This window comes from Vicugna pacos, chromosome 19 (assembly GCF_048564905.1).
Source record: "Vicugna pacos chromosome 19, VicPac4, whole genome shotgun sequence".
Taxonomy (NCBI): domain Eukaryota; kingdom Metazoa; phylum Chordata; class Mammalia; order Artiodactyla; family Camelidae; genus Vicugna; species Vicugna pacos.
This window is the reverse complement of record NC_133005.1, coordinates 38,394,005-38,411,641: the sequence shown is the minus strand read 5'-3', so window position 1 is coordinate 38,411,641 and position 17,637 is coordinate 38,394,005. Positions and strand designations below refer to the sequence as shown.

The 17,637-nt window shown below is 45.9% G+C and overlaps 1 protein-coding gene across 2 annotated transcripts in view; it reads left to right on the top strand.

The window, feature by feature from the left end:
- ZFP64 (ZFP64 zinc finger protein) overlaps positions 1 to 17,182 on the top strand; it is a 66,527-nt gene extending 49,345 nt beyond the window's left edge. For both annotated transcript variants that reach the window (XM_072944431.1, XM_031687691.2), the window contains 4 exons: positions 4,777 to 4,926; positions 5,162 to 5,224; positions 12,681 to 12,932; positions 15,935 to 17,182. In XM_072944431.1, coding sequence (XP_072800532.1) covers positions 4,777 to 4,926; positions 5,162 to 5,224; positions 12,681 to 12,932; positions 15,935 to 16,644 — 1,175 coding nt within the window. In that variant the 3' untranslated portion in view covers positions 16,645 to 17,182. The remainder of the gene's footprint in view (positions 1 to 4,776; positions 4,927 to 5,161; positions 5,225 to 12,680; positions 12,933 to 15,934) is intronic.
- The last annotated feature ends 455 nt before the right edge of the window (positions 17,183 to 17,637 follow it).

Below are 17,637 nucleotides of genomic sequence, written 5' to 3'. Positions count from 1 at the left end.
TAAAAGCTATTCAATGAAGGTTCGTCTCCCGAACGCGTTGGAAGGATGCTCTGAGACCTTCCGAGGCTGTCTTCGGGGTGCGCCGGCACCCGGGTCCCCGACCTCCTTGGCTCCGGGCTGGGTCTGTGCGCCTGGAAGGTGGGCGTTCTGAGACCCGGGCCCCGGGCGTCTTTCCGCGGGATGGAGAGGGAATATCTGGAAAATGTCTGAGTTTCTGCCAGGACCCCGGGACCGGGTGCTGGAGAGAGACATAGCAATGAACAAGGAGGACAAAATTCCGGTCCTTGGAGCTTATGGCCCAGTGGGGACGAGCTAGATGGCACACGAGATAAAGCGGTGGAGCGTGAAGTGTGTTAGGGGTGAGCGCTGGGGAAAACATAAAGTTGGGAAGGGAGTTAGATGGGGGGAGATTATCCAGAGACCGCCTCGAAGGAAGGCACCGTCGAGTAAAAATCTGCAGGTTGTTAAGGGAGCGAGCCCTGGAGATGGCGGAGGGGAGAGCGTTCCAAGGCAGAGGGAACAGCAAGTGCGGAGGCCTAGGGCGTCAGCCAGGCTGGAGCCTGGAGCGGGACTGACTGAGGTCTGACAAGTGATGCGGGCCCGGGATCCAATAAGGTCTTTGACTCTTAAGTGAAGAGGAGCCATGGGGGGGTCGGGGAGTGAGCAGGGCAGTGCCGCGGCGGGATTTCGCGGGCTCTCCCCGGATGCCCGAGGCTGGGGCGGGGGGGGGGGGGTCCCTAGACTGCTCTAAGCCCCCGGAGCACTATTTCTTACCCCGTGGGCCTGCGAGCTCTGCTTCTGAAGAGCCTTCAGGTAGGAAGCTTCGAGAATTCGCTGAATTCCTCGATCTACCCTCAGGCTCCTCTCCCCCTCCTCACGCGTTGGAATCTCAGGGGTGGGGGCGGAGTCGGGGAATCTGCATTTCTCAGGCGCTTCCCTTTCTGGTGATCTTGCACTCAGATAAGACTGTGTAGGTTTCTGCTTGACCATCTCTCTGCTCTCCACCTGCCCTCCCGCCCAGGTTAGCTGCTGCCTTTTGCTTAGCAAGAGGGTGGGGGGAGGCATCTAGTCTCTTCCGCCAGAAAGATCCTACCTCCAGCAGCGCAGCCTGTCTGGTGGGCTTTGATGACCACACGCTCCCAAGGAGGCAGTGGAGGAGCGAAGCTTACTTAACGCAGCCACTCCTACACTGATGGTTTGTGTTTAAAACTAAAGCTTGGCTACCATAACCAAAATGCCGTAACTGCCTTTGTGTTCAAGGCCTAGGACGGGGACAGGTAGGTGGAGCGGGAGGGTCTTCCTGGGTTGGGGGCAGGGCGCTTGCTGATCCCCTGTAAAAGAATTGGGGAGTTACTGAGGAGGTTGAATCCTCCCTGAATAAACCCAGGCTGTTCAAAATGAGTGTCATGGGCTACTTTTCATTCCGGCAAACAACACTTGGAGGGCACCTCCTGGAGCCTTGCCCTTGTGTCTGGAAGGGCTGGGGAGGGTGTTTTGTACAGAGCAGCACTAAGGGTGCCGGCGCACCCCGACAGCAGCCACCACGGAGGAGAAGAGAGGCCTTCCAACTGATGGGCCCCCTCCAGGCGTGTTAGGTCTGTTAGGAGGCTGAGCAAGAGGCCCGACTTTTTTCTTTTCTTTTTTTTTTTTTTTTTAAGGTTGAGCCACTCTTAACTCACTTTGCAACTCCTGTAGCTTTTGGAAGAAATACAATGGAGCGGGTCAGTTGATAGACAGTCACCACCAGTGGGAAAATAAGAGGGGCAGGAAAACAAGCTTGTGGAGGAACTGCCTCAAGACAGTTTCTCAAAGGGTTAAAATGGCCACTGTGGTAAACTGAGTTCAGACTGTCAAATGTGGCCCACCCCTTCCTTCAGACCAGAGGGGCCTCTGCCCCAGCTGTACCTGTCTCAGGAGACTGTGCTTCCGACCTTCCTTGCTTTCCCGGATGCTTAAAGGTGAAGGAAGTCGCCTCTGGAGGCCCCTCATGCCTCTCTGGATTCTGCATGGGTGACCCTTTATGGCCTTGGGCACAGGTTTCTGATAGCTTTAACTCATCAGTCTCCCATCTTCAAGTGTGCGTTGCACAATGTGTTTCCCTCTCCCTGAGAATCTGGTGGCTCACATGTGTACACGTCGGTGAATAAAACCATTAACATTTATACAGTCCTGGCTACTGTATAAGGTCCTCTTACTTTATGTGTAAGGTCTGTAAGTAGAAGAATTTAATCTTCACCTAAACCTGTGAGATAGGGGCTATAATCTCTATTTTACAAACGTGGAAACTGAGGAACAGGGAAGTTGAGTAACTTATCTGGGGTCACACAGCTAATAAAAAGATAGAATTGGAATTTGAAACTTACCAACTAGCTTCCTGGTCAGTTTCCTAAACCTTTGTGCTTTACAACCTCTCACTGAGATTCCAGCTATTCAGTCTTATGTGGTTTCTGTGGGATTGAAAACTCTCAAGAGTTTAATGACTTTCTTTTTAACAAGTGAATTGCTAAACAATGCAAGATTTTGTGTCTTCCTCTGAGGGACATAAGCTGGACTGTAGGTCTGGGAAGCGTGAGTTCAAATGAGCTGAAAGCTTGTAGCCCTGCAGTCTTGAGCAGCATTTCCTCTGAGCCAGTTTCCCTTCTCACAAGGCAGGAATTCTCAAAAGTGTGGTCCCCAGACTAAAAGCATCAGCTGGGAACTTGTTAGAAATGAAAAACTTGTCAGCTCCACTCCAGACATACTGAATCGGGAGCTGCAGAGGTGGACCCCGAGCTGCCATACCTTAACAAGCCCTCCAGGTGATTCTGATGCACAGGTGTTTGAGAAGCACTGGCTTGGGGTTGTGGTGTACTCCAGTTTTAATGTGCATGGGAATCACCTGGGGATCTCGTTAAAGTGCAGATTGGTTCTGGAAGTCTGGGACCTGAGGTTCTGCATTTCTAACTAACTCTCTGGTTATGCTGATGTCAGCGCTCTGGGGACCACCCTTCGCGTAGCCAAGGCTTAGAGGGTAGTTTGAGCATATAACTTGGGAGTGCTTTAAAAATGCAGGTTCCTGGGGTCTGCCCTTAACCACCCTCATCCCCAGTTGAGGCTTCTGAAAGTAGATTTAACCAACAATTCAAGTGATTCTGGCATAGGTGTCAGGGCTGTCCTGTGCATCACTGGGTGATTAGCAACATCCCTGGCCTCTACCCACTAGATGCCACCATCATAAACACGTGTGCACATGGTCGTGACAATTAGGTATCCTCAGGCATTGCAGGATGGCCCCCAGTTGAGAGCCACAGGACTAGGCCACTTGTTCAGACCCTGTTAAGGGGCTTTAGGCATCACAGCTACTTGGATGAGAAAGCTGCATCCTTTAAGTGAAGCCCTGTGATGACATTTACTTGACAGAGGCCAGGCACTATACCGAGAATTTACATTGTACATCTCTTAACTCTGAGGGAGTTAGTGATCCCTTTTTACAGACAAGTAAACTGAGGCTCAGAAAGGTTAAGTTGCCAGTAGTTAACAGCTAGCATATAGCTAAGCAAGCCCTGTGCCTAAGAGCGCTCACCAGTGTGTTGTACACCTTCTCATGGTAAGAAGGTTTACCTGGACAAACCTCTCAAGGAAAAGAGAACCCACCTCTGTATCTGGAGCCGAGAGTCCCTGACCTCGGCCTATAATTCATAAACTGGTCAATATAGTTTTCTTTTAAGGCGTAAGGCATTGACAGCACCTCTCTTTACCCTGGTCTTAAATCTGTTTGGAGAGAAATCATTTTACAATCTTTTACGAGTATTTTGTCTTTGTTATAGAAACTTTTAAAACTACGTATTAGACTGAACCATGTGAGTTACCTGACCATTCTGGCCCCAAAAAAGACAGTTTCACATGGTTCATCCTTAATAACGGTAGAGAATGAGACAATGGACTTCACGTACCAGGTGCTCAGCTTCAGCTAAGTACAGGTGGCCAGTCTTCTGTACAGCCATTCCACTGGGTTATTTTGAAGCACATCAGACACACAGAATTTATAAATGCCCAGCCCTAAACGACGAGAATGCTGTTAAAAACTTTAATTTCATCTTCACATCTTAAAAGCCCTTATCAAACTTTCAGTTAGTGTTCATGTGTCCCACAGTCTTAAATGGCTTTTCCAATAGGTTTAAATCAGGATCCAAAAAAGGTCTTGATGTTGCAGACTATCATCTCAAGTCTTTTAGTCTGATTTTTCCCTCCATCTGTCAAGCTGAAACAATGGCATTTTTTTCTGCAGAGCAGTGGTGCTTGACATGTGGCCTCTGACCTGTCACTGAGTTGAGACAAAATAAGTTCAGAAATGGAGAGTAAGCACTTAAAAATAGCTCGGCATCCAGCTCTCTGTCATCTCTAAATAACGTTTGGGCTTCTATTGTCTTATTTCACTTTTCTCGTAATTAGTGTTTATTTTATACAAATATTGGCCAGTGATGGATCGGAAATTATTTAAGGAACTAAGCCTTCCTTACGTTTTTTGAGAAGCGCTGTTGCCGAGTTTTGCTGCCTGGATCTTTGCCGTTTGTATACCTGTCATGTTAGCATGTTCCTTTGTCCCCTGCACTTCCCTGGAAATTGGTATTTAGAAGAAGAATTCTTCAAGACCAGAGTACACATGGCTTTTAATTTTAAATGGTTTTGGAGGGGGTGGGTAGGTAGGTGAAGTGAGCCCAAACCTGCTGTATTATAAGACGTACCATGGTGCTTGTATTTGAGAAATGAAGTAACACTTTGTGTCTCAAATTTCAGCTGCAGAACTAGATAACGAGGTTCCAAAGCCACCTTGTCCCTCCACCGACAGCGGTGACGTCCAGAAAGCCCCTGTAACTGCTCTTCCTTCAGAGTCAAAGGAACAAACAGCCACCCTTGGGGAGAGGACGTTCAACTGTTGCTATCCAGGTAAAGAAGAACCTTGAACGTGCTGAGCCCCATCTGGGCGGCTGCGCGAGCTCAGTTTGCTGCATCCATTCGCTCGCAGACTCCTGGCGTTGTCCCAGCCAGTCACTGCACAGGAGCCCTCTCCGGGGAGCTGCGTGTCCTGGGCATCAGAGCTCAGTGTGTGACTCCAGAATTTCAGATTCACGGTAGCTTCCTTTTTGAGGTTATGTAAAGAGAACCTGTTTCTCTCTTCTAGGTTGCCATTTCAAAACTGTTCACGGCATGAAAGATTTAGACCGCCATCTACGAATCCACACGGGTAGGTACCCATTCATTTGTTCAAAACTGTAATGTTTAAAAAACCCAAAACCCTCAGGAAATGGATATGAGTGAAGTGCTGGACAGAGAGCGGTGAGCAGGACAGAAACGGTCTCTGCCTCGTGAAACTTAGTCTAGTGGGGTGGGCTGTGACCTAAAAAGTCACAGAGGCGAAAATGGTAACTGAGAGGCCAAGGGGAAAGTGCTGGGACTGTGGGAAGGGCGTTTGGTCCAGGCGGGTCATGAGAGGCTGTTCGGAAGACGCTCTTAAAGTGTGGAAGATGGCTGAGTCACCTGACAAGGGGCAGGAAGAGTTCAAGGCAGAGGGAACAGCAGGGCAAAGGCTTGAAGGAGCAGAACGGGTGAGATGAAGTTGGGGAGGTTGGCAGAGGTGGGGGGCTGCCATACACAGGCCTGGTGTAGTAATCTTAATACCATAAGAGCAATAAGGCTGCTCCTTAAAGGTGCCTTTCTCCAGAGCAACCGGCTACTGAGAAGACAAAGAAATAAGATGTGCTGGAGCAAAGGGATGCATGATCTAGAACCGGGATCTGCACACTGCGGCCCAGGGGCCAAATCCAGCCTGTTACAAATATATGACAGTAATCCCATTATATATTAACAATTATTATGAAAAGTGGCATTATGGAGTAATTGCTGGAGGCTGCATGGTGCACAGAGCTTAAGATTTACTGTCCGGCCTTTTTATAAAAACTTTGCCAACCTTTTGTCATTAGTGTGGACCTAGATGGGTTAGGATACTGATCTCTTTGCTCTTACAGAAACCCGACCAAGTGACTTAAACATAATCCAGTGTCCTAAGTCCGATTTAAGAAGTGAAGAGTCCACAGCTGGTAGAGGAGCTGTCCCCTTCACACACGGCCTCATCCCCTGGTCCAGGGCAGCTGCGCTGGCACTCCAGGTCTCCACGGGTGGAAAACCAGCAGGAGGAGGGGCTCACGGCGTCCCTCCTTCGGGCCGTGCCCCAGAAGCAGCATCCCCTGTGACTGGGGGATTTGTGCAGAACTTAGCTGTGGCCGCATCAAGCATCGGGGGGCTGGAAGGTGGTTTTTAAGAAGGGCAGCCTCATGCCCAGCTAAAATCCTGGGGCCTCATTAAGAGGACTGCCTCTGCACAGTTAGTCGTCTCTGCTGGAAATGGGCATTGTGCTCTGGAAATAGAGAACGAAGGGTCAGCTTTGGCTGGGAGCATGAAATGCTTCTTAGCAAAGGGAATGTTGAAAGACAAGGCTGCCAGGATGATGTTGGAAAGAGTGTGCAGACTGCGGGAACCATTTGAACAAAGATGAGACCCCCACCAACGTGGCACTTTTAGGCAACTTCGAAGTGGGTGACTGCCCTGGTGATAACTGAGCGGTCCTTCTCAGTTGGGGCAGTGCTACTGCCATCTAGTGGGTGGGGCCCAAAGGTGCTGCCAACATCCCTCAATGCTCAGGACAGGTCCCACAAAGAACTGTCGGCACCTGATGTCAGCAGTGCCAGGTGGACCTCGCGAGGCAGCAGCTGGATTAATAATGTTTTATTGAGGATAATACAGAGCATGATGGGGACACAGAAAGCATAGAGCAAGGCTCTGTCCTTGGTGGGTTCCCTGAGTCAGGAACGCAATGTAGGCAGACCCGTTGCCCCTCTGGCAGAGGAACACTTAGGCTACTTCTCTGGTTCCAGGTTTCAAGGCAACTGCTCTTGCTAGTACTTTGAACCTCTTGAATGGTAGAAAGTAGGAGTGGGACCTGGGAGCCTCACAGCATCTCCCCGTCTGGGCATGACCCAGAAGTAGGATCCCTTGTGACAAGAAGAATAATGAGTAAAAGCCAAAGGACAGAAAACCAAAGGACTTCTGTCCCGTGACGTCCAAGTTAAGTATGTGGCCAGCCTCGTGGTTTCAGGGACTCAGGCTCGTATTTTGTTGGTTTGACATCCCAAGGGTGTAGCTCTCACTAGCATGGTCTGAGATGGCTTCCTCTTTAACAGCACAGCCTAGATGTTATCTCACTTGAGTTAGGTGATGCCCATTGGGCCAGAACTTAGTCGTATGGCCAGTGCTCACTGTGGAAAAGAAGGCCAGGAGCTTGAAGTCTTGAATCTGTGGCAAGTGCCCAGCTATGAAGAGAAGATTCTATAATGAGAAAAAGAACTGATACATAGGGCCAGTGGCACCTGTGGGCCCGCTGTAAGTGGGAGGCAGGGATGGTGGTATGTGTAAGTGATCACTGAAGCTTCACCTCCGCCGAATGAGTACAGTAGTTCTCAAACCACTGTTTTGAGATCCTTTACGCTTCAAAACTGAAGATCCCCAGAGAGTTTTTTATCTACAGTTAATTGCACTTGAAGTTAAAAACCAAAACTTTAAAATAGTTATTGATTTAAAAATATTTATTGATTTTAAAATAGCACTAAGGCCATTCTATATAAACACATCTATGGAAAGTAAGTATTTTCCAAAACAAAATGACCAGTAACACTGTGTGCACATTTGCAAACCTGTCTTGTTTAATAGTTGGCTGGATTCTCATGCCTCTGTCCCTGTGTTCAGTCCACTGCCCTGTGTTGCTTTGGTTGAAGTATCGGAGGAAAATCTGGCGTCTCACATAATGTAATGGAGGAGTATTTTGATAGCCTTTTCAGATAATTGTATTTCTTTAATACTATACCAAAACACAGCAAATGATAGTTTCTTAAAGACTAGTTGCTGTATAGAATTTGCAGTCAAGTCACATCCATGAGTTTTTCAAACTGTTAAATTAAAATCCCTTGGTCTGTTTTCCACTCTGAATGGCTCTTACCCAGCCTTGGTTGGAGGAGGAGTGGGTGAAGTTTGCATGGTGCCGGGACAAGTGACAGTCAGTAGTCCCTCACCTTACATTCAAATTCCAAATAAGTTAAATGTTAAAGTCCATTCCTTACTAGGAAATATCGGATGACAAACGTACAGTATAAGTAGACAGGCAAAAACAATTAACAAAGACCACAAAGAAGACGTTAAATATGACTAAAGTTTTAACTTATAAAACACCACTGAAGTTGAGACAAGTGTCCCATGAGAAAAATTTGCAACATGGGGCAGAGTTAATCTTCAGAACACTCAAGGATGCCTACAAATCAAATGACCCCCAATGGAAAAGGGTTTGAACAAGCAATCAGTCAGTTAAGAAATAGAAGTGCCAATATTCCAATGAAAAGCCCACAAGCCAATAAAGTGCAAAGAAACACAAATACTGTATCTTCCGCATCTGGTTAGCTAAAAAGTACTAAATTAAGATAGTGAATCGAAGAGCATCGTATATCGCTGGGCACTTACTTTAATCACCGGCACACCCTCTTCCCCACCTGCCAAGTTGGAGAACGTGGTTATCTCGAGGGAGAAGACTGGGGTTAAGGATGTGTGAATGAGGGGCGCACAGGAACTGGACAGAGTGCTGACAGGAGCACAGTGTTTTCAGGTGAATTTCGTGTGTTCTCCCCGGCCCCTTCTGTCTTATTCCGAGAGTTCAAGTCTGTTCTTCTGGATCGCGCAGATGGACTATTGTATCCCTGTTTATTCTATATCTGGAGAGCCCTGATCTTGGTGCTTCTGGTCGGAGTTGAAAAACAGCAGTGAAAGTAACCATCTGTATATCTTATTCGTTACTCTAATGGAATACTTAGTTTTTGTTTTTTTTTTTTAACCACCATTTATGGTTCAAGTCCTTAGGCTTTGTAGGGATCATTTATCATGTGAAGGACTTTTTTTTTTCTTCAAGGCTTCTGAGGTTGATTTTGAGGTGTGTTTTGTTTGAGGTTTTTAATCAAGAATGATGGTGGAATTTCAAATGTTTTGCGATTAAGATGGTTCTTTGGTATTTAGTCTCATAAAGAAAATTGACTTACAATGTTTGTGTCTTTATCCCACTTTTTTTTTTCACTTGGGTTAACCTATCGTGTAGTGAGTTGAGGCTTTTTTTTTTCTTCCCCTCTGCTATTAAACAACTAATTGAACGTGGAAACACTTCTCCTGGGAAATTGGGTAGAACGTGCCCACAATCCTCTGCTTACGACTTTTTTCAGAGGATGGAGGAGGTGTAGGTTAGGCTGCGATTACAGTGTCAGTCTGAGTGGTCACTGAAGGCTGCTTGTCCCTGTCCCGCAGAGTCCGGCTCAGCTCTGCTCCCCGTGGTCTTCTCCCCAGGACCCAGCGGGTGGCGCTGTCTTTGTCTGGAACACATCAGATAAAGGCGTTCTTGACATTTTTTCTGCTGTGGACTCCTGGTGATTTTGTGAAGCTTATGGCCCTTTCCCAGAACAATGTTTTTAAATATAATAAACTCACATTAAACCATACTTAAGTATAATTGCTATCAAAGTGTTCAGTATGTGGCGTTTTAATACACTAAACCTTGCTTACCTGAAATCTGGTGAAGACCAGACATGTCAGCACCACTGGGAGCTTGTTGGAAATAGAGAATCTCAGTCCCCCACCCAGACCCACTGAATCAAAAACTGCATTTTACTATTTTGGGGAGTTCGGCTTGAGAAATGGGGAGATGTTGGTCGAAGGGAACAAACTTCCGGCTATGAGAGTTCTGGGGAAGTAATGTGCAGCATGGTGACTGTCGTTAACAGTGCTGTATTGTGTACTTGAGAGTTGCTTAGAGTAGATCTTAATTTCCATAGTGCAGTAAGAACACTTATCTGAGGTGATGGAGGTGTTAACGGACCTGACTTTGGTAATCGTTTCTGAAGATGAACATGTATTAAACCATCACATCGTATACTTTAAACTTACACAATATCATATGTCAACTATATCTCAAAGCTGGGGGAAAATAATCTGCATTTTAATGAGCCATCTCGCCCCCAGATGCATTTAATGTTAGAATCCAGTGGCTGGTCTACTAACTACCTTAATTGTGAAGAGTGATGAGTTTGAATGATACTTTGAGAACTACAGCAAGGAAAATGTGGTCTGAACATGGCTCCTGTCGATTGGTGAGGGTCTTGGGTTCCGTTAGTGTGGTTTGTCGACTATATTTACAGATGCAGGGAATACTCAATTTCAGTTAGAGGTATTGGAGGTAAAAATGTAATCCATTCCCATACAAGATCTTGGATCCCCTAAATTTTATCCACGAGGCTCAAATTAAGAACTCTTGATCTTCAGAGGGAATATAGCCAATATTTTATAACTATAAGTGGAATATATAAGCTTTAAAAATTGTGAATCACTATGTTGTATACCTGAAACTTACATAATACCGTAAATCAACAATACCTCAGTTAAAAAAACTATTTTAAAAAAACCAAAAAAACCTCATCTGCAATGTTACAGGTCCTCTTGAGCAAGAGAAACAAGTGTAGCCAACCGGAAACTGGCTCTTAAAACCATTTGCCTAACAGGGACTTGTCAGTCGTGCTCATATTCCACTGGGCAGAGCCAGTCACACGTCCAAGCCTGCAGCTGAGACCATGCAGTGTGATGCTCCTGGGAAGGACAGCAGATATTTGAACAATAAACAGTTCACCTCAGGACACACCATGACTGATAACAGTTTTTCGAAGTTATCGTTCTGTTTTCTCTTTCTTGATTCAGACTTTGTAATTCGATGTCTTCTTAGACCATCACCATTTTACTGAGTCTTCTAAATTGGGGCAAAGGTCTACTTAGACAGTCAATCATGTTGTCCTGTCTCTTTTCCAGTTGTCTCTTAAAATGGTTCTTAGCCAAGTGCAAGTTTGCCTCCTTTTCCCCCAGGACCTTGGGTAATATCGGAAGATATTTTTGACTCTTTGAACTGGGGAGGGCGGTGCTGCTGGCATCTTGCGGGAAGGAGTCAGGGATGCTGCTAAACGTCCTACAGTACCTGGCCCCAGTGGTCCTACTGCCGAGACTGAAAACTCCGACCTGTTAGTATCTTCTCTTTGAGCAAACCTCCCTCTTAACGATGATCTTTTTTTAACTGATCAAGTGTTGTGCATTTTCATTTCTTCTAGTTTCACGAGTTGCGTATGGTTTCCTTGCTTTCAGCCATTTGTTTAAAATGGACTGACGATCACAAACATTATTCTCAAAAGTAACTAGGCTGCAGGCTTTGACACCTAGAGCTCTCGCTGCATCTCCTGGGAGTTGGTAATCTGAGTTTTGATTTTTGAACAAAATTGTTTTAAAATATGTCTGACAATTTTCAGGGCTCACTCTCTTAGAAAAACTTCTAGTGAAACCAGGTTCGATTCATGAAAGTCTGATTCACATCTACTTGGTGAGCTGCCTCTTCAATATGAAATTTTGAGTGGCTTTCACCATGATTTGTTTTGCCTAACATTGCTATTTCTGATTTCTTTTAGCATTTTCCTCAAATATTTTCCTGTTTTCTACTCTATCATTTTTATTTAGGTATCTTAAGAGCAATAAGCTGACTTTTTTTTTTAAAATATAATTGACACGTCTAATAGGGAGATTTAATCCATTTATGTTTGTTGTACTTAATGACATTAGTTTGATTTTTACCTTATTTTGTGTTCTGCTGTATTCTCTTTTTTGATGATGGATTCTCCCTTGTGGTTTGGAAGCAAAACTTTCCATTTTATTACCTATACCCCACATCTTGTCCACTTCCCATTTTTTTCTGTTGTTCTGATGTACACAGTTCAAATGTGATGCATTTTGTCCTTTGCCAGATAGCTGTATTTTCTCTTCCCACTGAGTGCTCGTTCAAGCATAGGATTCTCTTTAAATAATTTCTGCAGAACTTTGCAGATATTGTCTCCTTGCTATTATCCACTTTTGTCTAAGGAGTTGTGCTGATCAGGGCTTTTTTTTTTTTTTTCCTGAAAGCTTTAAGATCTCAGCACTCTTAGGCTTCTGAAATTATACCACCCTGCCTCTAGATAAGCCATCTTAAGACCCACGTCTGTCTTTAGTATTCAGAAATAATTATTTTCTCCAACTTCAGGTTCTTGAGTTGGGCATGTCTTTCTGATTTTGACTTTCCCCAAGCATTTGGTTATTGGGTAGATTAATTTTATCTGGATGTGATCAGTCTGGAGTGGTTATTGAGGAAGGATGGAACACAGTTTGGTGGAAATATTCTGGCGATCATTCTCAATGCGGTTCATCAACTAGTGAGTCAGAAGACCCCTATGCCTGCCATCTCTGATCTTGGATACTCCTGTAACCATTCTCGTTTTCCCAAATGAGGTTAGGCCTGTGAGTTTCTCCTTCAGTCTAGTTTTTGTCTCTGTTTCTTAAGATTCTTCAAAAGTTCTGAGCCATCAATGAATAGCACACCTTTTTGTTTCCCAGTGTACTAATCTAGACCTCATAGTGTCCTGCTGTCTCTGGGCATTTGGACAGAAAGAAGGAGACCCACCCATGTGTTCAGGCTACCATCTTGGTCAAATCTCTTTGTCATCATCTTGATAGAGAAAACCCTTAACACCTTGACTCTTATGTGTTTGAAGGGGACAAACCACACAAGTGTGAGTTCTGTGATAAGTGCTTCAGTCGCAAGGACAACCTGACCATGCACATGCGGTGCCACACCAGTGTGAAGCCCCACAAGTGTCACCTGTGTGACTATGCTGCCGTGGACAGCAGCAGCCTCAAGAAGCACCTGCGGATACACTCCGACGAGCGGCCGTACAAATGCCAGCTCTGCCCCTACGCCAGCCGCAACTCCAGCCAGCTCACCGTCCACCTCCGATCCCACACAGGTAAGTCCCACACCTCGAGACCTCTGTGCCTGACTCGTTCCCTGATGTCTCAACCCTCATTTAGTTAAAACACAACTTAAATGACTTCATGGTGTCAGTAAAGAAATTTGGAACTTCTCTGGTGATTGTGAAGATTGTGGTTTCTTTCCCTGGGACAACAGCTTTTAGTAAAACACGAAAGTCTGACAGCTGGGTTTACTAACGTGACTGCGCAGAATACAGCTGGGGATGATTACCCAATTCAGCAGTCAAGAAGCAAAGGATGAATCTCAATAAAAGCCTGATGTATAAACTAGGTGTTTCTGTCATCTAACTTAAACTCTAATTGCATGGCTTAATTCAGAAACATGTAGCAAAATCAGTTGAACATAAATGCAGAGCACAAGCTTCTAGTTCTAGAGATTAGACTTTGCAAAAAAGCTTTTCCTTGTCTTCTTTGTGAGACCCTGTTGCAATAGTAAGATAGAACGAGCCAACCCATCATGGCACAGAAAAATGGGTATTACAGGGTTCATAAGGAGGTTCAGAAAATGAGAATTTTCAATGAATTCATGAAAAATGGCAGACAGACAGGAATACACTGACATCTAAAAGTGAATAAAGAAAACTGTGTCCCAGGAGACAAATGGGAGGCAGCGATAGAGTTGGGAGTCAGTCTTCGCAGACAATGTCTGGCCGCCTGGAGAGTTCTGGACTTGGAGCTGGCATGGAGGCTGCAAAGGTCAGAGTTCAGAGGAGAAGCTGAAACCTATTGGCAAAATGACCCAAACTGTCTATCAGCAGGTTGCACTTATGTCTAATTCCTAAACCAATCTACTCTTCCTAAAGGCAAAGTGTCAGCTATGGATGATGAGTCACTTGCAGCAAATAAGTGGTATAAAAGGTGCCAAATCTAACAAATAACAAATACTGGAGATAACAGAGTACCTGGGTACTTACAAGAATTTATCCATTCTAATTGGTATCTACCCACTGGCAGAAATGTTGTATCCAAGAAGAGTTCTGTGAAAAAAAGGTAGTGAGAGCAAAGAGGTAGGGTTACTGGCTTTAAAGATAAAAGAAACTTCCAAGGGACAAGGGGAAAAAAAGTTGGAAAACTAACAATAAGAAGATAGAAGTCTGGTTTCTGACTAGATCTAGGAAGAAAAAATAGAAGTGAGGAAATGAGAAAAGTTTTGCAATTCTTAGAGACATGAGAGATGAGGGGGCTCACAACATGCTGCACAGGACAAAGGGAATGAACGGCTGGAGAGATCCATTACTTAGAAAAACTTGTTGGTAATATTGGCTTCTAGGAAATAGTGGAACAGTGCCCTCAAAGTTGAGAAATGATCTGGAACATAGACCTCTATACCCATCCAAACTATCTCAAGTACGAAAGTAGACTAGACAAAGGTATGCAAGAATTCGGTGTTACTCCCAGCCACCTGGCTGATGGAAGTTGCAGAAGATCAGCTCTAGCCAAATAAAAAACCAAATTTGGCATGAGATATTCAATGATGTGAATATCTGAATATAGCTGAATATAATCAAAGTAAAGAGAAGTAACAGAATAATACATACATAGAATGTTAAGAGGAAATTCCATAAATGAAACTCAAAATCCGTAAGAAATTTCATGTAAAATGTTACATCATTAAATGACACAATGGCTTTTGACATTATGGTGAGATTCTTTTTGTCCTAAATGCACAAGTCAAGAAGCGAGACAGAATGTGACCCCAAGTGAGCATGCGAGAAATGAGAATCAAGGGAAGGGGCGAGATAGGGATCTGGGATTAAGAGAAACAAACTACTGTGTATAAGAGAAGCAACAAGGATGTACTGCACAAGACTGGGAAATATAACCGTTACTTCATAATTACTTTAAAGGGCTTATAATCTCTACAAATATTGAATCACTGTTGCATACCTGAAACTAAGATAATACTATAAGTCAACTATACTTCAATTTTTTAAAAAAAATCAATCTGACCTTGATACTAGCAACACAGTCAACTGGCCCCGATGTGACAGTGACCCTGTGAGGAAGAAGATGTGATCCCAGGGCAGCATTTGGCTCTGGTGAATATTCATATGCCCAGCCATAATGTCAGTTACCTGGGGTTTGATCCTAAAGTTTAAAAACAACTGGTTAAACATGAGAATTCACAAGTCAGTGCAGTACAGCTATCTCTGACAAGCAGAGGGAGGTAGTGTGACCAAGAGGAAGGAGTCCTCAAACCTCTCAAGCTGATGGGCTCAACGTGGAGCTTATTACTCCACTTAGAAAGTAATGCTAGAAGAATGAAGGTCACAACCAACAGAAAGCGGGGAAAGGATGGGCGTGTAGGGTAAGTAAGAATCTCATCTCTGCGCATGGACGGCTGACAACGATGTTTAAAGGAACAGCCTCCAAAGGAGCTAAACCCTTCACGGTGTCTCCAGGGAATGCAGAGGCTGTGGCGTTTCATTACTTGTCTTTGCTGCCATATTTGTGGGTTAATTTTATAAATAAAAGTCTGTCATTGTAAAACTATGAAACTTAAATAGTACAAGCCAGTTCACCGAGGTATTAATACAGCTTAAACACTAAAGTGTGTCGATAAGTCTTAGCTTGATTTGGAAGAGTTGTATGTAATGTAAGTCACACCTCTTCCTTCCACGTCCAATTTGGGATGCTGAGTGAAGTGAGTTTAGGTTCGAAACCATAGTGTCCTCATGAAGAGTGTGGACTTAGATACCATGATACCTGGGTTCAAATCTCTCCTCTTTGGCCATGGTCAAACAACTGGACCTCTCTGAGCCTCAGTTCCCCATCTATGAAATGGACGTAATGGTACCCCTCATAGGATCGTGAGGATTAAGGAATCAATGTACACGGTAAGTGGTGGCCTTAGGAGGCGACAGGTGATGGGAGTTCAAAGACCCAACCATCTCCGCAGCCAGGTGTTCTGACGCATGTTTTGGGGGAGTTCTGTTTGGCCTGCCCGCTCTAATGGAAACACACCTTCCGTTGCTAGGGGACACCCCCTTCCAGTGCTGGCTCTGTAGCGCCAAGTTCAAAATCAGCTCGGACTTGAAAAGGCACATGATCGTGCACTCGGGGGAGAAGCCTTTCAAGTGCGAGTTCTGTGACGTCCGCTGCACCATGAAGGCCAACCTCAAGTCGCACATCCGCATCAAGCACACCTTCAAGTGCCTGCACTGCGCCTTTCAGGGCCGGGACCGCGCTGACCTCCTGGAGCACAGCCGGCTGCACCAGGCCGACCACCCCGAGAAGTGTCCCGAGTGCAGCTACTCCTGCTCCAGCGCGGCTGCCCTGCGTGTGCACAGCCGGGTCCACTGCAAGGACCGCCCCTTCAAGTGCGACTTCTGCAGCTTCGACACCAAGCGGCCCAGCAGCCTGGCCAAGCACATCGACAAGGTGCACAGGGACGAGGCCAAAACGGAGAACCGGGCCCCGCCGGGCAGGGAAGGGCCCCGGGAGAGCAGCGCACAGCACGTGGCCAAGATCGTGACCCAGAGGGCCTTCCGCTGCGAGACCTGCGGCGCCTCCTTCGTCAGGGACGACTCTCTGCGGTGCCACAAGAAGCAGCACAGTGACCACAATGAGAGCAAGAACTCGGATTTGGTCACCTTCCCGCCCGAAAGCAGTGTCTCAGGGCAGCTGGGCACCCTGGTCTCCGTCGGGCAGCTCGAGACGTCCCTGGAGCCCAGCCAGTGCCTCTAGTTCTGCCCAAGAGGGTGGTCAGCTGTCCAGATGTCCAGGTGCCCCTGCCCAGCCCTCTGCGGTCAGGCCATCAAGCCAGACTTGCATCACTAGCTCTGGAGATGCCTTCTCCAACCTCACAGGCCTGCAGAGGCGATGGCTGCAGTCCCCGTGGCATGAGGGCAGGTGCCACGGAGACCCCTCTCCACGTGGCTGTCTTCCCTCCAAGAATCATCCAAGCAGGTTGACTCGGCTCCGAGGTGTGGGTCCATTGAGCACTGCTCTATCCAATAGGGATAGCGTCTTCACAATGGATTCCAGTTCTAAAACTAATCCATCTCCGATGGAATTATGAAACTCATTAGACCGACCACATGGGAAAACTGAAACTACACTGATCTGTAGAAGGTGAAGGTGATGGCGGGGTAGGTGGAGGGCCTGGGGTAGCCAGAAAGTTTCGATTTCTTAACCTGGGTGATGGTTTATCAGAGTAATTCGCCTTATACATTTTTGTGTGATTCCTTCCGTCTGTTGTCTTACAATAAAAATGCAAACTCATCTGTAGAATGAGGGACACTCCATTTTTATGTTCTCCCATAGACAGGTTACGGTGTGGGGTTCTCCAGTGCCACCCCACCCACCTCCCACCCCTTCCCCTGAGTAATTTCGTTGTAAATGCACGTGGGATTTCTCAGTGTCTTAGCGCTGCAGTGAAGAGAAACGCAGTTTGATCTGTAGGTGGCACCAAAGATCAAGCTAACCCCAGCTCAGCCTGTAATTGTGTGTTGTGAAATTCAAAATTTCTGTGCTTGTGTTTCTAAAAGAGATGAGGGGCCCACTGGGTCCTGGACTTAGTTCTGGGACGTGTGATGTGTGGGAAAGCCTGAGACAAGTGTCTTTCATCACCGTAAGCGCTTGGTGTTTGCTGAACTAACAAGCAGGTGAAAACCCAAATTTCTTGTAAATGGACATTTTATTTGACCAAAGCTTAAGAGGCTGTGGAGTGACAGTTTA